This window comes from Magallana gigas, chromosome 5 (assembly GCF_963853765.1).
Source record: "Magallana gigas chromosome 5, xbMagGiga1.1, whole genome shotgun sequence".
In the NCBI taxonomy this organism is placed as follows: Eukaryota; Metazoa; Mollusca; class Bivalvia; order Ostreida; family Ostreidae; genus Magallana; species Magallana gigas.
This window is the reverse complement of record NC_088857.1, coordinates 37985641-38013552: the sequence shown is the minus strand read 5'-3', so window position 1 is coordinate 38013552 and position 27912 is coordinate 37985641. Positions and strand designations below refer to the sequence as shown.

The 27912-nt window shown below is 36.3% G+C and overlaps 3 protein-coding genes across 3 annotated transcripts; 1 reads left to right on the top strand and 2 right to left on the bottom strand.

The window, feature by feature from the left end:
* Positions 1 to 569: 569 nt before the first annotated feature.
* On the bottom strand, positions 570 to 4294 carry LOC105348568 (uncharacterized). The gene is made up of 4 exons (XM_034466941.2): positions 4137 to 4294; positions 3490 to 3878; positions 895 to 1519; positions 570 to 778 (listed from the first exon to the last, which is right to left on the bottom strand). The coding sequence occupies exons 2-3, from the start codon at positions 3860 to 3862 to the stop codon at positions 1296 to 1298; spliced, it is 597 nt and encodes a 198-aa protein (XP_034322832.2). The 5' UTR covers positions 3863 to 3878; positions 4137 to 4294; the 3' UTR covers positions 570 to 778; positions 895 to 1295.
* A 2733-nt stretch (positions 4295 to 7027) lies between these two features.
* Positions 7028 to 10568, bottom strand: LOC105348567 (uncharacterized). The gene is made up of 4 exons (XM_011458052.4): positions 10378 to 10568; positions 9598 to 9975; positions 7422 to 7926; positions 7028 to 7300 (listed from the first exon to the last, which is right to left on the bottom strand). The coding sequence occupies exons 2-3, from the start codon at positions 9968 to 9970 to the stop codon at positions 7718 to 7720; spliced, it is 582 nt and encodes a 193-aa protein (XP_011456354.3). The 5' UTR covers positions 9971 to 9975; positions 10378 to 10568; the 3' UTR covers positions 7028 to 7300; positions 7422 to 7717.
* Positions 10569 to 11844: 1276 nt separating this feature from the next.
* Positions 11845 to 26947, top strand: LOC105348566 (uncharacterized). The gene is made up of 5 exons (XM_011458050.4): positions 11845 to 11972; positions 15561 to 15986; positions 16618 to 16701; positions 17316 to 17435; positions 17647 to 26947. The coding sequence occupies exons 2-5, from the start codon at positions 15623 to 15625 to the stop codon at positions 22431 to 22433; spliced, it is 5355 nt and encodes a 1784-aa protein (XP_011456352.3). The 5' UTR covers positions 11845 to 11972; positions 15561 to 15622; the 3' UTR covers positions 22434 to 26947.
* The last annotated feature ends 965 nt before the right edge of the window (positions 26948 to 27912 follow it).

The window sequence follows — 27912 nt, the reverse complement described above, 5'->3', positions numbered from 1 at the left end:
AAATGCAGGTGAGCGTTATCAAACGACACTTCAACTTTCCGCTAGCCGTTAGGTGCTAGCGAGCAGATGATTTCATTTTGGTGGAAAAAATCGATAACGGGACATGTGGATCCTTTATTCAAATGTTTAAAATTTTTCATGTCTTTCAGATATGAATTAAAGCCACCGTCAAATATAGAAATAGAGCGGCGGAGTTTTCGATTGAAGTTCTGTGACGATGCGTGTCGCTATCGCGCCATCTGTCAATGCACGCGTCTGTTGTTCATTGTAAGGGACAACGCTACCCCCCTTGTTCGGGCAGGTGATACACGGTGGCTGCAACGACTTTACACAATGACAATCCAAATAAACGAATTCCCGCCGTTATCTAACGTTTTTTGTGCTTCTAAATTCTTTGTTCCGTACAATTATTTGCGGTTGTGGTACTATTATACATGTTCATACCCGATCCACATTTGACTGAATATTTCCTAAGTTAAAGCTTTTCCTATGTGTACATAGTTATGTTGGTCGCTGATTCGACTTTTGTTCACTCTTTAGCTTTTCAGAATACAAAATGACAACTAGAGTTTCAAGTTTAAAAACATCTGGTTTAATGAAAAAAAAAAATAAATTAATAATAAATACAACATACATATTTTCCAAGAGTACAACACATTGATGTTACATGTACAACAAAGTGAAGAAACTTTATTCTTTGACTAGAATTTGTTTGGGATAAAATCCACCCGGAAAATCAGAAGCTCTTCCGTAAAGTGTAGAGTATGAAAGGCAAGCGCTGAAAATAAAAAAAATAAAGTAACATTAGAGATAGAAATAAAATTGATCATTTACTATCAAAATGACAAAACAATATTGAATATTGATTATAGCATTGTTGCTATAGATATTTACCTGCAACTATATTGGCAGTTCATTACTGCTCAACTCTTGCTGCTTAGCCACTGGTCAGTTGAACTGGTCGCTGCCAACTTGTCAGTTAATCAATTTACTGTTAATTGACCTTTGTCAGCTGCACTTATAATTGCAAGTGTTAGTTGATTTATAATCAGCCAACTAACTTTTCGCACTATGACAGTTATCTATAGTCATGACAGATTGTCGTTTAATATATATTCGCTGTCGGTTGACTTTGGTTGTTTATAGCAGTTTATCAGTAATTCTCACAACTGATTTCATTGTTCATTTGACAGAATTCTAGGATTTTTTCACCGAGTATACCAGTTAGTACTTGGCATTGAGGACTTCCCAAATATCACAATTAGTTCACATTAAACCGATCTGAATCGCTGCTCTCAGGATTCTAAATGTTCATCAATGTCTACATAGTCATTACTGCAGCAATCACTGTCAACATAGTCCATCATATTAACATAGATGTGAGTATTAGGCATATTGAACATAGAGTCATTGGCGTATATACTGCTGCTGAAGTAGTTGGTCTTCTTTAGCCGGTCCCGCGAGGGTAGGGGTTGATATCTCTCCTCCTCCCCAACAGTAGGATAATGTCTAGGGTGGGCTGTGAAGAGAGAAAAAAATAAATTTAAATTTTCTTTAAAAGTTTTCTTTAAAAGTTTTCTTTTTAAGTTTGGCGTATCTTAAAAAACAACAGAGACATTTTTGTAAGATTTGTTGTTTCTTGTTAAACATGTTAAATTCTTGTCGAAATTCGCCATGTAAGCGAATTGTTGAACCCGAATGACAACTTGCGAAAATAGCTGAACATCTAGGTGGTGAAATTCTGAACGCTAACGGCCTTTATAGTGTAGCGTAACAGGCACTTAGCTTTGTACTAGGGACAATTTCAAGTGACACCCTGCTGTCATTTTTGGGGTATAATTGTGAAATAAGTATAGTTGAGCTGATAGAATGGGCTCTTAATGCAATGACAATGTCTTGAGATAGATGGAATTATCTATATGGTGGGTCTGTGCGGTCTTTCATTCAAATCTTTTCATTCAGTCTCGAGCACCTATTTTTTTATCCACTGTACCCCGCAGTGAAATGGAAATAGCAATGTGGAGGAAGAATTCATGATGTATATATTTTCCGCCAAATGCACTGAAGAATATTTAAGAAATGAAAATATTTGTACGCTTCCAGGTATATCTTTTATTATTGTATACAAAAGAAAAAGGCTTTTTACATTCTTATCTAATTCAAGGATATATGTGTATGTAGAGAAAAATTCTATAATTTATAGGTATACGGTTGTCAACCATTGGCTTTGAAAATGGGTTTTTAATGTAGATCCTAATGTATTTATATTGATAACAGTCCTGGTACCAATGTACCAACGGGTAGGATTTAGAAGTGAGGGAACCGAGTCTAAAATCTAATTGAATGTTTACGGGTAATGAATGAATAATACTTAGATCTAGTCCAATTTTTGCTTGACAAGCACTTTGAAGCTTATAAAAATATCGAAAGATTACATTATAGTGGAGACACGTAATCTAAACAAGGAAAAATAACTGACAGAATTGAGTTGTTATAGACTTATTAGATTTAAGTCGCAAAGTGACAAGAAAAGAATGTGGCACTTTTATTGAACAATACTGGCCCGGCGTCAGCCATGTCGAGTACTAATAGGTACTAACTTTATCACGTACTGTTGTAACAACAGATATGTTACTTGGCATGTCTATGTGATAATGAAATTCGCACACATTGTGTTGATAGGGTAAAACGCTGGGAAAAGAAAAAGAGGGTTTATGGTCTGTTGAATTCCTTCATTGCCATAGCAAACAAATTTGGTTGTTAATTACAAGATTTTCAACAGATTTAGCAGGAAAAATGCAGTGATATATTTGTGAAGACAATACTCGTCAAGTCTTTGGAACGTTAATTTTGTGGGATCCCACATTAAATGAAATGGACTTGCAAATAACCCAGGGCGCTAAATGGTAGGCCTCACTCATCAGATAAAACATTTGTCTCTGGGGAAAAGGTTAGAAATTTAATATCTTTGCAATCATTCGTAAAATTTCACTTTTTGTTATGCGGGTAACCGTCTGCGAAAATCACGCATGCAACGTAATTTGCGCGTCGTGATCCGTGTAAGAGAGAGGTTTTATTTCAGAGAAAAATGCTTATCACTTTCTCCATCAGCTGCCTTGATTAACCAAACATTTTATTGGGTGTTAGGGATACCCCCTGTGTTTTGTTTCTTAGTCTTTTCCATTCTTTAGAACACACTTTTTAGAATGTTGAAATAAAGAAAACTGTGACAACGGACACATGTATGAGACTTTGATCTGACAGCAAAGTTCAATACATTTTTACTAGATAAACATATACAATGAAGACAAGAAAACATAATTTTATAAATTAGTGTAACGCTCTTGTAAAAAATTCTTCAACACAGTGATTAAATGCTCATCTCGTCATTTTCCTATCAATGTCAATCATAACAAATCCATTGAAGTCAACATGGTATGATATATTTTTCAAACCATATTAATATGTGAAGTATAAAAAGAAACTTACGTCTACTGAGGTATAATATTTCCTTTTCCTGCTTGGGGCTCCATACTTTCCGTCTGAAACAGTACAATGCAATGACGATTGTGACCATTAGGGTGGTGAAACAGACAGCAGTGACCACCATGAGCACGGTGGGACTGGTGGTCCAGTCCTCAGGCAGCACCTCGACGGCCACGGTCCCCGCCCCCCGGGTCACAGGCGAAGGGGTACCGGGAGTGGGGTAGGGCGCGATTTGAAATCCGGCTAATACATCTTTTTCGCACAAAGTGTCTCCAAAATAAGAACACTCCAAGAGAATCTTGTCCCCCTTTGGACATTCTGAACAGGGCAGACATTCGGTAGTGTCAATGTCGTAATATTCATTCTTCTTACACATTTTGGGAACTTTGCTCCTGAAAATTGTAATGATAAATGACTTTCATTAATATTCATCACATTGGCTTACTGCATTTTACGGATCGTACGATAGTTTAATACCGTAACCCGCTCCCCCCATTTCACACTGACAGTTATCATTACGTTACGTTACATGAATGCCTCCGTAATCCTAACGTAGTCAATAAAACGACGATCCTTTTAATTTTGTCACAGACAGTTAAAAAAAATTATTTAAAAATCAACTTTTGACTGATAATATTTCAAATACTTACTTGAGTTTCGATAAAGTCCAATGATAGAATGATGATCACACTGTCCTGTATCAGGTTTTAAAGACTGACAGTCCATTCATTCAGTCCACATGTTGTGATCTGTTTAGGTATTTACAGCGACAAGTCCATACATGATCCCATTATCAATGGAGTGCACTTTACGGAAACTAGCTACGCCCCGCCCATTGCACTTATCGACCAATCAAATTGGCCTGGGAAAATTTCGAGGCTATTTTTATCGTCTTCGAATAGACAAGATAAAATCGTGTTTAAACACATGATGCAGAAAAAAAAAAACGTAGCGTCCAGATTTTTATAACTTTAATGATATAAATGAAATTGAATATTATTAGGATGATGTTATCAGAATGAGTTGAAAATCTGAGAATAACAAAAATATATGCAGCAAAATTACGAAAGCTGAGATAAAGAAACTGAAAAAAACCCCGTAAAATACTTGTTGTGTGTAGTTCATACAACTTGCCATTTTTTGGTGTATATTATCAGATGATTCAGAATTTTGGTGTTGATAATAAATATCAGGGCCTGTCAAGATTGCTTTGACACATCCGCCCGTATCAATTTTATTTTAATTTTGGTGCATAAATCATCCAGTTCATTTCAACACATAACTGGGAAAATATCGGTGAAAGGAATATGACGGATGATTCGTAATAACACAATCAACAACATAGAATCAAATTAAAATATCTTTATTCAGATATTAAAAACAACTCTAAGGCTTTAAAAGTTTATTTTTCTACAATTTAAGTGAGTCCGAGTTAAAAGTGTTCTATAACTACACAAAGGAATCAATAATTTCCTAAGATATGTTGGTAATTGAAGCTATTCAGGGACAATATAGATATTTACATAGATAAATGATCAAAGTCGTTTTAGTTGTAAAGACCTACACAGTCAATATTGTCTTCTGGACACCCGCTGGTGTAATATCTGATTAACCAACACAATCTGACATAATCCGCCTCAATTCAATTTGTCGGAAAAACACATTGGTGGATTAATTTTACTGTACAGCTGTGTCCCTGCGGCAGGGCGGCCGCCTTTGACTGTCCTTATCTCTTCACAGGACACAAGTACACAAACAAACAAGTGCACATAGTATTTCCGCAGGTTTAGTACCTTATACCTTATGGTGAGATGTTAACAGAAGTTAAATCATATTGTACATGTATAATTGATAATTATAACACCACAGGTTGAACTCGGTAATCATTTTTTAAAGAACACAGAGATGCCGAAATTTAATCATTCATCTAGCATCAGACAATATGTTCTAGGAACATCTTAGTGATAGAGTGTTTTAATATTTAGGACCCGGCTAAAACCTCAATAAACTATAAGGCACTTTGAAAATTTATTCTAATTTTGTAAGCAGTTTACAACTATTTCGTGGATTCTCTGTTGTTTTGATGCCCTTTTCTAAATGATATGAGCAGACCATTTCCAAGGATTTTTTATATCCGCTGATGAATTACATGGATAATTTCTTCTTCTTCTTCTTCTTCTTCTTCTTCTTCTTCATAAACTCCCTCCCTGATTAAACCATCTTCTTTGTAGGGTTGGTTACAATGTTCCAAAGCTTGTAGAGGATACATCTATTATCTTTATTTTGTACCACATCATTCTGAAGCACGAGCCTGAACACAAGGTCCTTATAAAATTCGGGGTTCTCATCTCAATAATCAAATCCATTCCGTTTCGGTTCGTGTGGGGCATACACTGTATCTGCAACCTTGACATATGTCGATAGAAACGAAATGAAACATCCCATTGTCGAATACATTGACCCGAGTTCTGAATAATCGATTTGGGTTTTTTCTTCAATAAGTTTACCATATTTTTTATTTGAAAATAAACTTGAGATTTGTACATGTAACATTATTATCTTCATTGTAATAGATTACTTTGAATTTAAGTTATTTTTCACAACCCTCAATTCATTAGTTTTAAAACCCGCTAAAACATCAATTTGAATGCTGAATTAAAGAATGATCTGCTGCTCGGTTGATATAAATCGATATAATTTGCATAATAATTGTATTTTCTTAAATATCTACAAACTCCATTTCGCCAGATATATTATATTCCGATTGAAATATTCTGATGTCACCATGTTATTAATGAATGTTTATCGAGTAAATGTATCATCGACTAATTTTGTCGATGAAATATCATCAAGTATGTACATGTGAAGAAACAGCAATGTTCTGAAAAGGTTAAGATGTCCTAAGATCAGATGTTCCTAGGCGCTACATCATCGATTGCCTAGGTTCGTGAACCTTCCAGCTAAGTCTCACAAAGAGGAATAACTCATGATCGCAAAACGACAGCGCCTTCTCCAATTTCTCCATCACCCTAAGACGGTGATTACAACATAAAACGATCATGTAGGTACTATAGGTACATCGGGTCTTTGACACCCTTTTGTTGAACTAACATTGTTACAATTAAAGGGGTGTATACAGTAATTGATGCTCACAGCATAAAATATAGGATAAAGATTTGGATAATGATACACTTATATAGTAGTTAAAGCCGATTTCATTCATTTTTCTTCATAACCCATTATATTATATTTATGGATAAATTGAGGTTTCTGATTTGTGGATCCATAATTGGTTCAAGGAGGAGGGTGGAGGTCCGAGTGATATCTATGTTTGATGAGGGGTTCCATGGCCTGTTTTTAGTAATTTTACCATTTTACCATTAAATTTAAGAATTTTGGTGGATTGTCCAGGGGAGGGGGTCTAAACCCTACCCGGTCCCCTCTAAAACCATTCTGATCCACAAACCAATTGATCCAACAGAGGTAATTCTTTGGTGTGACCCAGACATTTTTTTTAAAGAACTAATATATTAAGTATGAAAATGTTTCAATATTTTGATAATTTAATTATGAAATAAATTAGTAAATACAATATATACACAAATGACACATAATTGTTGATGATTGTATTTACAAATCAATTTTTTTTACGGCCATTGGCTGTAACAGTTTAAAATTATCGCACAAATGTATATTCACTCCATATAGATTTGATAAAATCTCCATGCATGTGTGGGTATGAACCATTCCTCGAATTCCTTGGGGAAAACGTTTCTTCAAAAAGGGAATAACATCTCCGATGCCAACACGAATCCTGCAAGAAAGAAAACCAGAAACACGTTAAAAATTTGGCTTGATATTGGCAAGAACGTAAATCTCTATGAAAATTACAAAATTCGCTGAATTACAGCATGTTTATAACGTGATCAACATACCAAGTTTAATATTCCTCGAAGAAGATATATGGCCTCTGATTCGGCCTTGGGAGCGTGCAGCGGATTCAAGTCTGTTGTTGTTATAGGATTTGATTTATATCAATATCCTTGTCCCATCTTGTGTATTTTTCAGTACAATTTGGCGTCACTCTGCCTTTTCTAGTTTTTGTCGACATTGCGTCATCTAAGTGGCGTCATAAGTAAAGCGTCGTTAGGCGTAATGCGTCATTATAATAGAACTTGTATAGATTAGCACTGACATTTGGAACTTGTATGCACCCTGTCATTGTTTTCTTTCATCGTTCTTCTATGATATCGTCAATGGTGCAGTAGTCGCTATCGATGGAGTTCAGCATGTTGACGTAGATATGTGTATCCGCCATATTGAGCGTGTCGTTGGCGTAGATACTACTGTAGTAATTAGTTTTCTTTAGGCGATCCCGCGAGGGTAGGGGTTGATATCGAGGTTCGTCACCCTCTTCCGGGTCTTGGTATCCAACATATGCTGAAAAAGAAAGGAGTTTTGTGAGAATATTTTATGGAGATATTTATACCAAGTCTTTCCTCATCAATAAGCGAAGAAATGAGGAAATATTTGGCAATTTGGGTGGCAAATGTATATCAATTAGAACGCTGTTTCAAAGAATGTGTCTCATTTTTTGTCGAGTGACAATTTCAGGCGGACATCACGGAGATTAGCAACACCAGTTTTTGGGCAGTCAAGTTGTCAGATTGTTTGGTCAACGACCGTGTCTGAGGCGGATGGTATTATCTATCCGGTGGTCCAGTTCACTCACACCTTACTCCTTGTCGCTTTCAATTCAAGCTCGCGCTCTGAGGGATGCCTACTGTGGGATAAAAACCAGTGACCCTCGGGTCTAATGGGCTACATGAATTTGAATGCATCATATTGAGAAAAACTTTATTATCATTTGAGTTTTAAAGAACAGAAATGAATATTCATACGACAAAGAACGATGTGGGGGAATTTAGAGAGGTGTTAAGTCTCTCTCTCTCTCTCTCCTCTCTCTCTCTCTCTCTCTCTCTCTCTCTCTCTCTCTCTCTCTCTCTCTCTCTCTCTCTCTCATATCAATTGACGTTTTTAGAGTTTTGCGGTTTATGATTGACAAGGAAATCAAAATTACTGTATTAAGAAAATTTAGGTAATTTCCTTTGAATTGACTTTCCGCATGCCAATATTGGTTTGACAGATGATAATTCAAAAATTGATACACGTGAAATATCAATATATTACACTCATGCAGAATATCTATAGAAGCTTATGAACTATTTTAGAATAAGTTTACATAGTTGGAATCAGGTAAGAAAATCAAATTATTTAAATTATTTCAATATCTCTACACTTATATTTGTACTTTTAGCATAAGAATGCGAGATCTAGTGCTATATGGAGGAACCTTTGAATCACCGATTTCCATTGTCAACGAACAAGACGGACTTTCCATAACAATAGCTACAGAGTCATGTCAAACATATGAAAGTGATAATGGAAGTCAACGGAGTGACGTAATATTGGGTGGCAGACGACATTCTGGTCTATTGGAACAATGGACACCAGCGTGCTTGTGTCGCCTGCCCCGTGATTTCTAATTTACCATCGTGATAAAAGTCATGCTGGTAATTCAGTTTAGACGGATAGTGTGGCTGTACAATATAACAATTTCACTTCAAACACATTATACCGACTTTTTTTTTCGTTTAACCGCGATCAGTTACGTTACTTTTTGCGAGACCAATGTAGGTGACTAATTGCACATATTTTTTCGTGACCAACATTTGACTTGAGGTTAAACTGTAATTTCATCAACTGCTAAGGATTATAAATTTTTCGTATATTGTTCTTTAATTCGGTAACTAAATGCAGGAATGTGCCATATGATGGTTTACATGATGGTATATTTCAAACTCCCCAGTCTCAAAAACACACTGGCGTGACTCGTCTGTGAAATTCAACCCGAATATTTCATCAAGTTCTAGAAAGATTTTCTCATTTTACAATTTTCAAAGAAAAACTATTTGCTTATCAGAATACTGGGGCTGTGTATCATGAATAATTATAAACATAAACCATCTATCCTAGAACATGCTCCTTTGTTTGATATAAAGAATTAAAGAGAACAGGAAAACTTAGAAAGATTAATTTTAAAAATCTTACATCTAGTGAGGTAAATAACTTTCTCTTTTCTTGGTCTCCAATATTTTTTCCACAGACGGAAGGAGATCAGGAAAACCACGACCACCAGGGACACAATACAGAGACATCCGGACACCATCAGGACGGTGGGGTTAATGTTGGACGTCCAATCATCTGGTAGAACCTCCACGGCTACAGTCCCCGACCCCCGGGACACCTGCGAGGATTGAGGGGCAGGATTGGAGAGCAACGCAAACCCTTTAAGAAGGTCCGTTTTACACAGGGCGTCGGCAAAGTACGAACATTTCATCAGCACTGAATCCTCTGTAGAACACTCGGAGCATGGGATACACTTCTCGGAATCAATGTCGTAATATTCCTCGAGAGTGCACATCTTGTCTGCAAACAGATAGTGAAGTGAATTGTCAGTGCTGCTCATAGAATTTTGATCGCATTATATAGTATATGTTGACATCTAATTTGCATGCGAGACACCCTCGCTAATTATGAACACTCGTAGTCTAATTATTGCGATAATCTTTTAATTGAGGCTTTTGACAGCTATTGCAGTTGGTTTTATATTGTTTTATACGGATGGTTAATTATCGAGATTGGTTGTTGACGCCTCATTAATTAGTTTTTCTGGAGTTACTCATAAACTTAATTGATATTGAGGTTTACAAAAAAGGGCATACCAAAAAATTGTAAAGATTCAAATAAATGATTATAATCTTTTATGTCATTTCTACAATTAAAAAGAAAACCCCTAATATTTGAAAAAGAATAAATTAAGATACTTACATATGAGGTGCAAATATTCCTCTGCTCAAGAAACGTATTTTGAATTTATTCACGTGTTACAAGCTATGCGGATGATTTCGCGACAAGTTGAAACATGATCGCCGTCTGCACGGTAAAGGGCTTTTTGCTCCACCCACCGATAAGCTCTCGTCCAATGAGAAGCGGGTAGGGAAATACCAAATCTATTTATATCTCGTTCGCCCTTAACGCTTAAAATAAAAAAATTACCCCCCCCCCCCCCCCGAGAGAGAGAGAGAGAGAGAGAGAGAGAGAGAGAGAGAGGCCATTGGCCTTATGCTAAATATGTCTTTTAAACAAGATTTTTTTTAGATGCTTGTACATGTGGTTAATAAAGTTAAGTATACCCAAATGACCTTTTTTTCCTACATAAAGAACAGATTCAATTCAGCCTTTACTTAATATGTAATTTCTTTTGCTTGACATCATTTTCTTTACTTTTTTAATTATAAAACGCACATTCATTACACTGAATGAAATAACTGGGGTTTTGTTCATGTTTATTCAGATAATCAAATCAATTATGGCCCAAGCAGGTGTTTAACATTTGTTCTATTGAAAAAACAAACAAACAAATCAAGACTGTCTTAATCGACGTCAAATATTTTCCATTGTGATGTTGGTTTTTTTTCTAAATCATCATTTCCCCTAAGGACTTATCGATAAAATCAACTAGACAAAACACAAAAAGAGATAAAAGCAAAATGATTCCACTGGTACATTGTACCCAGCCTATGAAGAGATCTACACCTAGATCTACACAGTCAATATGTCTCCCGGACACCCGCTGACGTAAGACCTTATTACAGACACAATCTGACGTAATCCCCCCAATTCAATTTGTCAGAAAAACACATTGGTGGATTAATCTTACTGTACATCTGTGTCCCTTCGGCAAGGCGGACCCCTTTGTCCAACTCTATTGTACTAATATACATCAGTATACATATACTTTCTACAATCAATACAGCAGTTTTTATTTTATTTTGATAAGCGAATTGTATCTCAAACAGGTGTGCATATTGAGACTATCTTGTTTATTTTCAACACAGGATTCATACCAGTATAAATTGATCTTACCAATTAATTCAATTCAATTTATTGATAAACACCACACATAGTGCAAGTCATACATACAGTATACAAATATAATTAGTACATATATTTTCTTATGTTAAATGCATCACGTATGAAGATACAAATATTACTTGTTGATTTAACATCTTAATATTAAAGAAATATATTAAAGAAGTTCTAAAATGAACTACTGATAAATACAAATAAATTTTACGTACTTTGTGGATGAAAATATTTAGTTTTCAGTGACTATATCTTGGTCTAAAATATTAGATTAAGATTAAATGACGGATTAATCTAACAATTCAATGGTACATCTAACAGATAATTCATACACTCGTACATTGATCTTCCACTGCGCAGCAAAATACACCAAAGAAAGAGGGATAACTCTTATTCATTCGTGCAATATATTTGTAAACACTTGTGACCTGAATACTCACCAACCCGGTACTCAGGTTTCAAGGCAGTCAAAATAAAGGAGGAAAGGGCCAGAACAGGTTTGTTCTCTCTCTCTCTCTCTCTCTCTCTCTCTCTCTCTCTCTCTCTCTCTCTCATTTTCTCTCACACGTTTTTCTCTCCCACAATATATATTTTTCTTTCTTCGCATCGACTTCCCATGCACTTCAAACAGTCGATCGCTTCATCGTATGCGAAGAATTTTCTTTACCATGTATTACCATGTATTTACTTACTATTTACTTGTACACATTAGATAAAAAAGAAAATCGATGAAATTCTGCTCTCCATGCTAAAGTGATAAGCTCGACAAGTCGTCGTTGTTTATATGCATAGACCACAATATAACTATGTACAAGAGTCTGTCATTTTTTTTGAAGGGGTCAGTGTAGATGTTTCCATACATACATTGTATTATATATTTTTTTTTTAGAGAAAAACAAATGCATTCTCCAAGGTCATTTTACTATAGGAGTTTTAAATATACTTGACGTTCATGAGATGAAAATGATGGACGATTGTACAAACTGTGAACCTTTGCCCTGTAAATTTATACGTTATGGCCAAATTACAACATATAGCCAGGGATACGACGGTACTATACCTGCTTACCTGTAGGAATTGTTATCTCTCGTTTCTCCGTAATGCAAATACATGTATGGTAACAGCCTTTGTTTGGGCATTGAGAGTGAGAGTCCTAATTTGACGCACGTAGGACTTGAAACTATTTTCAATTGAGAATATTTATTTTAAATACTGTCTTATATTAATCAGACATTAAACTACACATATGTATGCACTGGTTGATTCAAATATACATAATTCGGGACGAGGGCACATTAAGAATATATTGCCGAACAAAACCACATGAATTAATGATCTAACAAAATAGGATCTTAACTTTTTGCTTCTTATACATATACTGTATATCATACAATTATTAATACTTTTTCTATCAAAGTTATTATCTTTTCAAAGAAAAGAAAGACAATTGTTATTATTTTGACAATATGTATGTGTGAAAATCACCCCCCCCCCCTTAAAAGAAAGTGAGCGCACAGGATTGTAAGTTTGCAGGAATCCTCGACACGAATCAATTGGGATTTAAATCTCTATAACCTCGAAAGGTTATGTACAGGTTTCAACAAAAATATATATATATGTTGAGAGTCGAAGTACATGGCTATTCCGGTTAATAAAAAACTCACAAGCTTTCAAAAAAACGGCAATGAGCGGTAAATCGCGATAACTAGTTGGAAATGTTAATGCAAACATATTTTAATGAAGTTATATTGTGTATATCTTTAAAAAACTAGTAATAAGAAAAGAAAATGATGTTCATTCAGCAGATCTAGAAATCAATAACAACAAATTAAAATATACCGGCATATTATAATTCAACATCATGTTATAATAAATATTTTTAAAAAGACCACCAGTTGGATTTGAACCCGAAAAACTGAATGTTTGTATTCACTAATCCAGGACGAAACTACTGTGCCATGCGAGACTTGTCAATATGCTCTATAAAGTACTGTTTGAAATAACATTGTCATATCAATGGACTTTGTTTTTTATCCTTCAAAAAATAATTTGAAAAAGTACATAATTAGTCATCTCTGGGTCATCTCCATCTTTTTTTAAAAAGCGACATTTTTAATGTTGAAGTATGTTATCTTTACACGTTTCAAATTTGTGGAGAGAAGACCCAGAGACAACAAAATCATTTAAAAACAGTTGTAAATAAGTAGGATTTTGCACGAATTGCATCGTGTTGCTATATTTAGACCCATATTATGATAAAACCTTTTGCATTTCAAATATTTTCCACTCATTCCACATCCAACAGAAACCAAATAACGGTAATAATTCGAAAACTATTCAAAATTAATTGATGAAATTTTCACTCTCCTTGTGTGCCCAGATTCCTGCCGAATGTACATCTTAAGCGCCCACTTTCTTTATCAACTAATGATTTGTGCATAACACTTGTTATAAGAAGTACGTATATACATGTACAATAAATGTATGTACCAAAAAGACTAAAAAAAACAGGTGGAATTCAAAGAGGGTTAGAATGTATTTGATTTAAAAAAAAAATAATTTCCAGCACCCGCAAATGGAAAATGAGAGTGTGCTTCCGTTATGCCACCATATGTTACAGTTAATGTAACCACCACGTATAACACAACATGCGGGGTGTATGCTATATTGTACACGGGGTGTAGGCTTCCGACTGTCGGAATTGTGTTGAGGTGTTTGAGAAAACTACAACATGTTCAATGGAATAAAACGTGTCTATATATTCCTTAATTCATGCTTTCTTCCGTAAGCATACTTTTTTTGGGCAAAATAAGTCCTTTAGTTAATTAATTGGAAAAATATCGTACCTTCGACACCGTTTTCTCGCTTCGGAAGCTTACACCCCGTGTACAATATAGCATACACCCTGCATGCTGTGTTATACGTGGTGGTAACGGGGACAAGCATGGAGAGATTGCAAAACGTAATACAGGACCATGGAGACATCTAGCAATATTGTATTAATATACATGGATTCTTGTTGAAATTCCGGATTTAGCAATAAATAATATAGTTTGCTATTCAAAAAATCAAGTGAAGTTGGACAGTTCACATTTTGGAACATGAAATCTCTTCATGATATATGCTAAATTTCGCGAAGAAACCATGCACAAGCATGTCAATATAATTACAAGTTTAAAGGTCACTCCCGTGTGACCATATGACCAAAGCTAGAGGCTACGTTAGTATTTAGCTATCCATAATGGTTCCTCGCCGTTTCACCTGATGATATTCAGATAACGTTGATGACCGGTCAATTTTCTTTTTTTTTCTATCTCGAGTGAATCAGATGTCAGATTTTGAAATGAATACTGACGTCATTGGTTCTTTGTGCGGTCCAGATTGACGCAGGGCTATACAGCCCGACGCCTCAAGTTGAGTGATGGCTGTACACGATCATGTAGTATTTATATAGATGATCTCAACCTCTCTTTGAAATCCAACAGAAATATTTATGACATTAAAATCGACCGGGGGGGGGATTTTTTGTTTGTTAAGAAAATACTTTTTACTTAATAAATATGAACCAATATTGATACATGAAAACTGGATTTAAAACAAAAAAATACCCCTTCTCTCTCTCTCTCTCTCTCTCTCTCTCTCTCTCTCTCTCTCTCTCTCTCTCTCTCTCTCTCTCTCTCTGCTAATGTTTTTTTTTGTAAATGGGACAAGAATTGTTTCCTATTTGTTTATGAAAAATAAAGTGACTGTATAAATTGTCCATAGTGTTCTTCCTGGTTTCAAGAGGGGAGGATGAGGTACATGAAGTGCCCCCCTCACCATAACAGCGTTCCTACATCTTTTAGGTCACATAGTTCAAGTGTTAGGCACGTTCTATTTATATATGCATGTCGATGTGACATTGGCAGTACTTAATCAACACTAATGAATTCCGGATTTTAAAAAAATGACAGAAAATCCGACAATTTGAATTAGTCTGATGAAGCGATTTTGACCTACATTCTTGTTCAATGATGAAATAGCATGGCAATGAGCCTTAATGAGATGCTAATGTATTTTGTTTATTTTTTTTAAATTCTCCCCAGGGTTGTAATACATTCAAAACGCTTTGAAAGCCAATGATGAGAAATCTTCATACAGAGAAAGCATGTCAGACTCAGAATCCGAGGAAGACTTCGTAACGCCTTACGGTTCCCCGAGCAAAACAGATGAAAATGTCGACGTATTTTCTGAAGGAACTCTACTGCAAACAGAACAAAGTCCACGAAACCGGACAAGTTCTTGTTCAATTGAAAATTTGCAAAGAACTAACGGAAATGGAAACTCCTCGGCAAAACATCGACTGGGGTCCATTGATATTTCCAAAGAGAACTTGTCGTCTGCTCCGGCGTGCGCCAGTAGGTCGATGTCGCTTGACGACGGGGTGAAAGGTCAGATATCGGCGAGGTACCACGTGAATTGGGAAGGAGCCACCAAGCAGCGTGGAGTGGTACTAGTGTCGGACGGACAAAGTGAGTACTAGTACCGACTTTTTACACGTATGAAAGAGCCATTTAATGCTTGGTTCATTTTATGCACCGTTCAAGAAAAGTTAATTCAATTTGAGACATTAGAAATATTTCAAATATGTATGGATTTGAAATTCATTTTTCTATCGTTTACTAAAATGCAAGCACACATGTATCATAACTATTATTATGTTTTATAATAACAAATATTCTCGACATGCGACACTCTTGCTGCATGTCTGTTCATCAAACTTAGAATTAACATTTGCAAAAATTAACGTTAAGATCATATATACTTTTATCAAACTTTCATGTTATATTCTGAAATCTGACTGGTTTAGACGCAGTTTATAATCCGCTATATTACCCTCAGCATTAGCTATACACTTGGCAACGGGTAACACAACGAGTTATTGTTACTTGCGCGTACATAATGCGCGTACGGTTCGCTGTAGAATTCAAGTAATTCATATATATACATGTATATATATAAGATTTCAAAAAAGTCATCTGTAAGTCTAATAAAAATGCTGTCCTCTGTTATGTCTTATTTCGATATAAGCTGCCTAGAATATAATTAATATTAGACATAGGACATCTCCATTAATCCTCCTGATTATGAAATTTGTTACAGAGGAGGGCGAGGTCATCCAGCAACTGGACGTGCTGGGGATCAACGAAGATCTGGCACACAGAGAGTACCCACATCTATACCCCGGTATGTATTCCATTTACACACAGAGTACATATACTAAATCTATACTATGGTATTTATACTATTCATACAGAAAGAAAATTTGCACATAAACCACTGTAAAACAGTGAGTACCTACACCTATACCACGGCATGTATACCATACACACACTAAGAAAATACTTAATCTTTACCACGGTATGTGTACTATTAACACAGAATGAGTTTTCACATCTATACTACGGTACACACATGTAGAGAGTACCCTCATATATACCACGGTATGTATACCATACACACAGAGAGTACCTACATCTAAACCAAGGCATGTATACCAAAGAGAGAGAGAGAGAGAGAGAGAGAGAGAGTACCCACATGTATACCAAGGTATTTACACTGATGAATACTATACACGCATAGAGTACTCACTTCGATACTATAGTAAGAATATCATAGATTCATATATGTAGAGAGTTCCTACATTTTTCCACATGCAAAGAGAGTGCCCAAATTTATACCAAGGTATGTATATCATACAAACATACATGTAGAATACCCATTTCCAGCGTATTAATGTATTTTTACAAGAACATCGACATTTTCTCTTTTATTGGTTTTGGGGTTGTTTTTTTGCAAAGATGGTGGCATGCCTCCTCGCTCTTCAGTAGTGATACACTCGGCAACTAATGTCATACAAGATTCACTAGTGTACTTGAACCAACCAGAGAAAGAGGAATCATCGACAGAGACAAAAGAGGGTTTGTAATATATGCGATTTTTATTCTATCTAAATGCTATTGAGTTCTTGGTTAAGACGCAATATAATGCGAGGATAAATATTAAAATATCATATTAATAAGTTAAACTTTAAGCAGTTTTAAAAGTGTCTTTCATTAAATGATAATAATCCTATTCAATTGTTGATTGTTTTATAAAACAGACATAACTATGGGTGATTTACATGTATAGGAAAATCCAGCTCGCTCCTTGGTGTTTTCCGACAAGAAGACAGTGTTTTCGTGGAGACGAACGCTTACCACCAAGCAGAGGAAACGCTGGAGAACTACTTCCGGGTCATGTTATCGGGTCAACCAGGTGACGGGAAATCAGCAATTGCCAAGCATCTTATTGTTAAGAAATCCAGACAAGGTTACCGGTTTGTTCTCATAAACGGTTCAAATGACTTTGACTCGGTAAACTTTGATGAAAAACTAATATTATTCTTCGATGACATTTTCGGAGTAACTGTTTATGATCGATCTCGAACAGAAGATGTGCAGAGAATTCTGTGGCAGTTGGACAGCATTCTGATGAACAAATATGGAGACGTTTTAATGATCATGACGTCACGTTCACATATTCTTCACGATGCGCTGAAGGTTTTGAAGACCGCTGACTTTGTCCGTAAAGTGACACTTGACATCACAAATGGATTAAATGAGTACGAAAAAGGTCAAATTCTAAGAAAACATTTTCAGTTTTTCAATTTAAAAAAAGAGGATCTTCACTTTTCTTCTTTAGAGGTATTCTTTGACCAAGCAATTTTGTTGTCCCCTAACCATGGGTTTCCACATTGTGTTCAAATGTTCGTTCAGTCTGCCGCTCTTCGAAAAAAAGGACTTGAATTTTTCAGATCACCTATAGAATACCTTATACGCATTTTAAACGTGATGAAAGAAGCCAGCCCGATGGACTTTGCAGTATTGGTATATATTGCGCTCAGAGACGGTCGTGTCAACAGGTATGCCGATAGGTTTCCCATTCAAGATGCACAAAGACTGGCGTTCATCAGAAAAATGATTGGTTATGATGCGGGTATTATTCTCTCTGAAATCTTATCTTATAAATCCAAAGAGCTTGATTTGTTCTTGTCAGATAATGACACATATAAGGTATTTCGTCATCCGAGTATTCAAGATGCAGTTACGTTTATGATGGGCGAAGAATTTACGTTGGACGTCATCGAAATATGTTCCTTTGATTTCATATCTGGTAGAATAAGAACCAGTCAGTACAAGTGCGAAAACAATGAAAAGATCATAACGATTGAACGTCAACATTTTCCAAAACTTTGTCAAAGATTTACAGAAGAAATCAGGCAAGGCAATATACGAGATGTGTGCTTTCATCAAGCGATGGCCGATCCAGTCTTCGTAAACGTCTTCTGCAAAACATCAACAGTTTGCAAAAACTTCAAAGATGCAGGGAACCGAGCTGAGGTACACCTTCTCTCATACGTCCAGTTTGACAGCATACACAAGTTTTTCGGATCCCTCATATATTGGTCATCTGTCGCTAACAACGTGTGTCTTCTGCAGAATCTTCTCCAAATGGATGGTCTTCATGAACTATTGAAAGGAGAAAGAACTTGGGCGCAGCAGCAATTGAGAGAATCTTTCGTTTTCACGTGTCTTCACGGAACAAGTATTGCATTAGCTCGACAAATTGGCTCTTTGATCGAAGACAAACATTCCAAAGGCTCAACAGTGTTTTCCCAAGACATTCTGAACACGCTAAAAGAACCTTTATATTCACATATCTTTTTCGAGACCAGTTTGAAACTTTCACCACTACAGGCAGCTATTTTGAGTATTGGCCCGAATTCACTCGGAATCGTGGAATATCTTTTACCATTTCAACACCAGTCTGATATCCTCGAATCAACACTTACAATTGCCTTGAAGCTGAATAAACAAGATATTGTTGGCGTATTTACAACAAAAACGAACGTAGATCTAGATGAAAGAGATATTCGTTGTGCTTTACGGAATGGTACTTTTACCCTTGTACAAAACACCGATTCTAAAATTCTTACAACAATAATAGGGTCGTTAAAAACTGATGATCTTAAGCACATGTTTTATCATATTGACAACCCATCTTGTTTAGATATTTTCAAATGTGTAGAACCCAATGAAATGAAATGGATTTTTCAACAAGCTCTTCCATACGCTAAAACGATCGAGGTTGCTTCAGCTCTGACACAGTATCTATCCGCAACAGACGTGGCTGAAGTATCTCTGGATATTTTCCAAAATGTTTCAGATGTCAGCGTCCTTGAATTCCTCATTAGTGCTGGAGCTGATGTTAACAGCGTGGATAGCAAAGGTCATAGTGCATTATTTCTGGTCAACAACAATGACATTCTGACGACACTTTTAGAAAATGGTGCTTCGGTCAATGTTAGAGAGAAAGCCTTTGGACGGAATCCTTTAATGCATCATGGAGTCAACGGAACACTTTCCTGTTCAGTTTTTGACACTTTCATCAAACACGGAGTTTCAGTGAATGATACTTGCCACAGAAGCCAGAATTTACTATTGCAATTCCTTAGTTCCTGGAATGTACGGAAACACAAAGAAGTAAGAAAAGATGAACTGCAACTCCTTGAAAAGATAATTCAAGAAATAGAAGACTTTGATGCATGTGATCAAGATGGCAATAACATGCTGCATGTATGTATGTTAGCAAATGTTCCCGTTTCAGTTTTTGGTGTGGTTCTAAAGCAGAAATGTGACATCAATGCAAAGAATCAAGCAAGTTACTCACCAATTCACTTGGCAATTAGCAATGCTTATACAAAATCAAAGAAAAAACAATGGAAACCGGTCATGGTAGAACATTTACGGTATCTACTTTGCGCAGGAGCGGAAGTAAACGTGCAAGATAAGGATGGCGACACTGTACTGCATTTATTGATGAGCAGTTTTGTAGACAGGCTGAATTATTATGATGAGAGATTGACGTCTTATGAGAAACTGAACGAAGAGAGCAAATTCGAACTGTTGAATAGTGCAATAGATTTGCTCTTGTCATATAACATTGATGTTAATATTCGTAATAAAGAGAAATGTACTGCATTTAATTTGCTCTCAAAAACACGCTCTAAACGCAGCTTACAAGTAGTTAAAAAGTTTCTTGATCACAAAGCAGAGTTTGGAATGTCCGAGTTCCTCACCTTTTTGTGTATATCTTCCAAACAAGAAAACAGCCCTTATTCTTGGCATGTGCTGCAAGCTCTATCAAAGTTTGTATCGCTGAGATGGAAGGACCTTTTCGCCAACAGCCAATGTGCCCGCTGCGAGGAATTTGCAGGTTTCATCCGGATTGTAGAATCATTTGTTGCCACAGACCAAACTGTCCTAGAAGCTTTGCAGTTGATCATCAATCTCGAGTCCTCTTTAAGATGTGACGTTTTGAGGACGACTAGAAATGTTTTAAGTGATTCTCTATCGGAAGGATTGGAAATTGTTTGCAGCTCATTGGTTCCATTTAGTGAATCTTTAGGCTCCGACAAATTTGTTTCAGTGTTATTTTTTGGAATTCTCTCCCATGCAATCAACTTTTTCAATTATCGCCAGCGATCCATCATTAAATTTCGGAACGTTTCATCCCTGATAATTGAAGACATTGATATTCTAATGCATATGATGAATCTACCTTCTAAAGTTTCTGAGAACAGAAAACTGAGTCTGTTGATAAGTTATATTGAATCTGATATGCGTGATAAAACCTTAATGAAATCTTGCCTTCCGTTACTATTACCCGCTAACTTTGATGTAAACAAAGAAGTAAATGGCACCACATTATTGATAAGTGCCCTGAAATCTCCAGTTTCACGTCAAGAATTTCTTCAGTATTTATGTAACAAAGGAGCAGACGTGAACTTATGCATTGGAGGAAACAAAAATCATTCGCCTCTTCTCACTGTTTTGATCAACGATAACAAAAAGGTACAGAAAACACTAACATATGATAATCTGTATAAACGATTCACGTTTGTGACGTCCGATAAAGAACTTTGTGGATCCACACAGTTGCAATTGCTTCTCCAAAATGGATTAAACCTTCGAAGAGCTCATACGTTATTCGAGTACATCAAATTGGAGGATTGTTGCTTAAAATCACTGAAACTTTTGATTAATCACGGTCTTGCATCGGATGAAGCTGACGAAAAAGGCCAGACATTGTTGCATAAGTTATGCAAACGATCAAGTCCCTCCGAAATCGTGAAAAAACCATTTAATAGACTAGATATATTACGATTACTATTATCTTACGACTGTTGCATTAATGCTCAGGATAAAGATGGAAATACGCCAGCCCATCTTTTGGCTATGAGACGCCATCAAAATGGTTTAGAAGAGCTTATCTCCAAAGGCGCGGATATCAATTTGAAAAACAGAAAAGGAGAGACGTGTTTACATCTTGCCGCCGACAATGCTGGAAGCGTCCAGTGTTTACTCCAGTACGGATGTGACGTTCACATCACTACCAATGACGCCTGCACAGCCCTGCACGCGTTCTTTGAACTGTCGTCTGAGAAGTCGAAACCCCTGAAAGGACTTGCTCTTGCCATAGAAAAGCGGTTCCAAGATATCCAAGGTATTAGATCCATTACTCTACTCTTGGATTCTGGGATTGATATAAATGCTCAGAATAATCAAGGGAGGACTGCCTATCATTTGGCGGCCTATTTCTTTGACCCAAAATGGATCAACGAAATATTCAGACTTCTTGTTCGCAACGGGGCGGATGTCACGTTACGTGACAACGAAGGAAAGAACGCTATAGATCACGTCCTTTGTCGTATGCGGAGCGCAAATTCAGAGGCGGTCAAGTTATTAATGCCAGCCCTAAAAACCGTGATCCGCGACGCTTCCCGCACTACTGCTGTTCCAAACATTGGAAAGGATATGCTGAAAACTTTGGGTGATTTTGAACTGTCAGAGTTGTTTCCGTTGAATGAAGGTTGAAAACGTTGAATGCTTGTTTCCATAATAAAAAAAAAAGATATTTACGGAAACTTATTGCAATTCATAGCTCAGTAAAATTCTGTAAAAAATTTAAAAATAATTTCGTACACATTATTTTGGTGATTATGATTAATCAATGTATACAAATTTAAACAACGAGCCTCTTGTTGAATGTAAATACAATGTGATGTTGAATTGGTGATTGATTTCGGGAAGATAGTTGACTATCTTCCCAAAATGAATACTCAATGTTATGATACATAACAAAGATACTTTCAACAAGAGGCTTAATAGCCTCTGTAGTTCATATCAGAGCATGTTCAATTGTATGTAATTATTTGACGATCCAAATCAATTTACGGATTAAAAATAAAGAGCGTGTGTTAAACTTCTCTGGAACAGGAAATACACATTCAGAGTGGTAGCGCTTTACACGGAAAACATGTGGAGGGTCGCCAGATCTCCTTCTTCAGTTTCTAAAAAAAAATTATAACCGATGGCAGTTTGTACAGGGGATTCAAACTTTTTAAAGTGCTAATAAAGTGCACTCTTGCTGAGTATTTGTTTATGTACACCACAGTAAAATCGATAGTCAAATTACGCATGTTATTTAAAAATTTATAATTTAATCAACACTGTGAACATATTTACATTCTTGTATACTAGAAAACTGTGTGTATTGTTGCTTGTACAATGTACATATTTAAATCGTGTCCGAAACCGAAAGAAAAGGGCCAACATGTATACAGAAAAGAATATATTTACATGTACATAGTTAATGATTACATATGCTAGTATGTAAAACCCAATATTTATTGACGCACGGCGTGAACATATACTGTCTTGTGGTGGTTTCGTGGTAAAACTGACGTCAAAGGTTAACCGTCTAAACACACTTCAATTATCCTTCAGAACAAAAAGCCAAACAAGATAGGTTTCTCTTTTAACATAGGTTTGATCACCAAACACGTACGCCAAAAAGCCCCATTACAAATATCAGGACGAGAGAGAGAGAGTTTTCTCATGAGGCATAGACATGTACATGTATCGCTTTGTTATACATGTATAAAATATGCGAGGTAAAAGAAAGAATCTGTAGATACAATGATATGCTCTGTAATGATGACGGCTTCGATTTACCCGTTATTTGTAAACAATATTTCATATATTGCTAAAAACTATTAGAGTCCTCATAACCTGATCCCCGACGGATGATTTTCTTTATCTCTTTCTGTAAAGCTTTATCGTAGTACACATATATCCACGGATGCGTCAGAAAACCCAAAACACTGAGTGAACGTAAAAACACATGAAAATGGAATGTCACTAAGGGCATTTGAAACCATCGCGACGGATCCTTAGCGTCCAGTAATGCATACGTCCATTTCGGTATGTAGGAAAGCACCGTTACTGCAGTAACAGCGAAAAACATTAATGATGACCGTCGTGCCTTCCGGTTGGCGCTGAGGTACACAGCTAGAGACTTAGTTTTGCTTTTTGATCTGTTTCTGCTCGGGTTTTTTCGTAGCGTTCCCTTGTCACATTTTGGAACCTCTTGGAAACCAACACTTACCTCCGGTTGTAAGATCTCAAGTTGATTTTCTTCTGTAACGCTTTCTAATTTCACCATTGGTCTATCGTAGCTCGAACGTCTGCTTGCATTCTCGCGTTCAAAGGCATTAATAATGCTTGCTCTTAGATTCCCGTACAAATTTCTGAAGCGTACTTTTTGAATCCGCATGCCTTTGAATTGTTTTATTTGCTTGTAGATGACCCGTGCTACCAAGCAATAGAGAACAGTCATGACAATGGAACCCAGAGCGGAAATGATAATTAGAAGAACCGTCAGACCGGAAACCAGTACTTCTGAACCGGGGATGGTCATGTCTGAGCTACATACACGTCCTATGGTGCCGTCTGATAGCTTTATATGGATGACTTTGTAGTAAATCAGCTTGGGTAAGGTGAACACTACAGACACTGCTAGAGAAATTCCTATCACGGTGTATTTGGTTTTAGTTGCCATGGTATCCGCCATGGACAAACATATATGGCGGTATCTATGGATACAAATGGCAATTAGAATCAACAAAGACGTGAAAAATAATATGTTTGAACAGAATGTTAGAAATTTACATGCTTCATCGTTTGGGTAATGTAACGGATTGAGGTTTTTGGTGAAGACGAAAGTTGAGCAGAATACACACAGCATAGCGTCAACATATGCCAAGGATAAGATGTAATGTCTGTCATCTCTGCTCTTGTTGATTTTAAAGCTGTACATGTAAATAATTGCAACATTTCCGAAAAATCCAATCACTAGAAATATAGCATGAATGACAGTATCATACATGTATATATTTCGAAATCTTATGTTCACCACCTCCAAAGCATCTTCGTTGCTATACGAGAAATTTCTTGGAATAAAAGTGGTCACATTTTCCATAACTGGCAATATATCACTTGCTCTGCTCTGAATGACGTAAATTGTTTTTTAACGGGATTCTAATGATGAACACACCATAGAGATTAAAGACTGGTCCCTTTAAAAGAGGTTTTTGTCAAATTCTCTTGGTTACGTAACATAAGTCACATCAGCGAACTATTTTCCCCCTTGTTTTCATCCCGATTGGTAGCCATGTTTTGACTGGTATATAAACATAGTCAACAAGTGTCAAGTCGAGGACAAGCGATTTACTGTAAAGCTACACCACGTGATCTCTCACAGGCTGTTCATCCTACGCTTAGTATAAAGAAATTTGTGTTGTACCCCATCCTGTATTACATCCTCTTTCTTTAACAAATGGCCTCTTTTCCGGGTAAAAAGTTTATTTTATGACTGCAAATCAAACTTACACGAAGTAAGACACACTTGCAAAAAATATCATATTTGTGAAGATGGTCTATAATACATGTACCATTCATGACGGCCATGCATCGAACATAAGTTCGACTGAGGACGAGAATTTGGAAGAAATGAACCTTCACTACAGGAGTCGATACATGATAAACACGGTATTCAATGCAATTTTCTTGGTCTTCGGTGTCTTGGGAAACGCTTTGGTCATCTATGTATACAGAACGAGATTAAGAAAGAAGAGGCATGACGACCGATATTACGTGGTCGTGTTGGCCGCCACGGATTTATGCCACAGTATGTTCTCATCTAGCCTTGTTTTCGCGAAAAACTCCTACCCACTTATGTTTCCAAGTGATGCCTTGTGCAAGTTTTTGTTATACGGCACCAACGTGTTCTTTTGTCTGTCCCTTCTTCTGCTGTTGATAGTCTGCGTTCATAGGTATAGAAAAATCTGCAGACCCATGAGTCAGGATGAGGCGCTTCGACATAAGAACATTGGAATTCTGATTGCCGTTCTAGCTTCATTGGTGTTTAATATCCCAAAGCTCGTTTACTTCAAAAGAAAGCAAATAACGGTAAAAGCGTGCAAAGCGTATATATGTGGCTCAGATATGACTATGGGAGGTTCAATGTTTTTCGTGGTGATCATGTCGAAATTCCAGATTGCCTTTTCTGCCGCCGCCGTCATAGTGCTGGCAGTGTTGTATATCCTTGTTGGACGCGTTGTATACAGACAGATGAAACAAACTGAACATAAACGGAAAGAGAGCGAGAGATTTCGCACGCAGATTGAGAAAAGTTCGCATTCCAATTCTGAGGAATTCTCAACCACGTCTCCGAAAATTTCCGAACACCATTCAAAAGTTGTGTACAAGGTTTCTGACAAAAGCGTCACTCTTTCTGAAAAGAGGAAGATGAGTACGAAACCGCGGAAAACTCGGAGTAATTCGATGATATCTAGTCTAAGTTCTCAGGTTCGAACCCATCGACTCACCATCATGTTTATAATAATTACCATAAATACAGTTTTGTCTTACCTCCCGACATACATCTTCATACATTTCGACTCTACGGACCCGGCCCGTTGGTTTCGAGTTTCGAACTTGGAACTCCAGTTGTTTTTGTTCCTAAGAAGTTTACACGCCGTGAGCTATGTAGCCAACCCAGCTATATACGCATATTACGACAGCGCTTTTAAGCATGCTTTGGCAAAAATGATGTGCCGAGGAGTTTTATTTGAATCAAGCGACCAATCGTCGACTTAACAGCCAGTACTGGAAAGCTACGAACAACATGCTGTCATTTTGACGTTTAGAAACGCTTTGACGTAGAACAATGTTCTCCATGAGGTTTTTATAACGATTTTTTGACACAATAATTTTTTATTCTGTCCTACCGTAAAATAAGCTGCTTATAACTGAAGTCCTTCAAAACAACGAGTGTCTTCTCTATGGAATTTGTAATTATTGATTAAAAAAAAGAATAAATATTCATAAATATGAACTCTATATGGTTATGAGTAGTGCATGGATAAAGTTTTCTGGTCAATTTTTCCTTTGATACGCCGATCAAAAGAAAAATTATTAAATTCATTTCTTAAACCCACTGTTCACCTGCTTTGTACCACAACAAGTAATAAAAAATCCTAATACTTTATGTTTTTTTGTTTAGAAAATACGTTAACTTTATATTTTCTATATATTATCCGATTTCTTGTACTTTGTCTAATCGTTATACCTAACCATTAGGCACATAGAGGGTTCACCCCCCCCCCCCCACTTTTTCTCGCATCAAACATAATTGATCTGAAATTTACCTTGAAAACATACTGAAATATTGAGGAGAAGTTGGAGTTATAGGTATACTACCCCCCCCCCCCCCCCCCCCCTCACGGATTAGGAATTTCATGATTTGGGAAAAAAGATTTTTGGTAGGTAATAATTTTTTTTGGAACTATAAGTATACTCTTTTTCAAAAGACTGGCTGTTTAATAATTAAGATAATGATAATGAATTATCAAGCATGTAGATGGATTTTAATACCCTGATCAAATTTTTCTTGTAGTTGGTTATTTATTTGATTTATCTCTCTTTGTTTTAACTGTGTATATATTTATGTAGTTAATTACAGTGTATTTATTTGTGTTATTTGTTAATAAAATTATTACTAAGTTCATACGAAGAACATAAAAAATGGTGGTTTTTAGCCTTTGAAAACAAAGCAATGCATATGTTCTATGTCTGTAAGGCACGTATTGTTTAGTACAGTAGACAATTTAGTAAAAAAAAAAACCAAACACACGTCGTCAATATTGCAATCTGTATTTGTTCTAGACCTGAATACATCTAAAAAAGTGTGATAAAGACGATGCACCAACATTTGATAAGAATACATGTTCCAGTCAACATTTCATTGGTCTCAAACAAAGGAATATGCCATTGTATAAAGTAATATTTAAAAACGCCATGGCGAGGAAGCAGAAATCGTCGATCCATGTGCTCAACATTATTCAAAACAGATATCAATATTCAGTTGTAAACATGTAGATATTACCAATTCGTTTTACGGATATAGAAGAAATTACAGATATAGCAAAGGAAATCCAATGGCCCGTAGAAA

Coding starts and splice junctions, on each gene's coding strand:
- LOC105348568 (XM_034466941.2), bottom strand. CDS start 3,862: ATGTGTAAGAAGAATGAATATTACGACATTGACACTACCGAATGTCTG. Junction 1,520..3,489: donor AATATTATACCTCAGTAGAC/GTAAGTTTCTTT, acceptor CTCTCTTCACAG/CCCACCCTAGACATTATCCT.
- LOC105348567 (XM_011458052.4), bottom strand. CDS start 9,970: ATGTGCACTCTCGAGGAATATTACGACATTGATTCCGAGAAGTGTATC. Junction 7,927..9,597: donor AGTTATTTACCTCACTAGAT/GTAAGATTTTTA, acceptor TTTCTTTTTCAG/CATATGTTGGATACCAAGAC.
- LOC105348566 (XM_011458050.4), top strand. CDS start 15,623: ATGTCAGACTCAGAATCCGAGGAAGACTTCGTAACGCCTTACGGTTCC. Junction 16,702..17,315: donor GTACCCACATCTATACCCCG/GTATGTATTCCA, acceptor TTTTTTGCAAAG/ATGGTGGCATGCCTCCTCGC. Junction 17,436..17,646: donor ATCGACAGAGACAAAAGAGG/GTTTGTAATATA, acceptor TTACATGTATAG/GAAAATCCAGCTCGCTCCTT.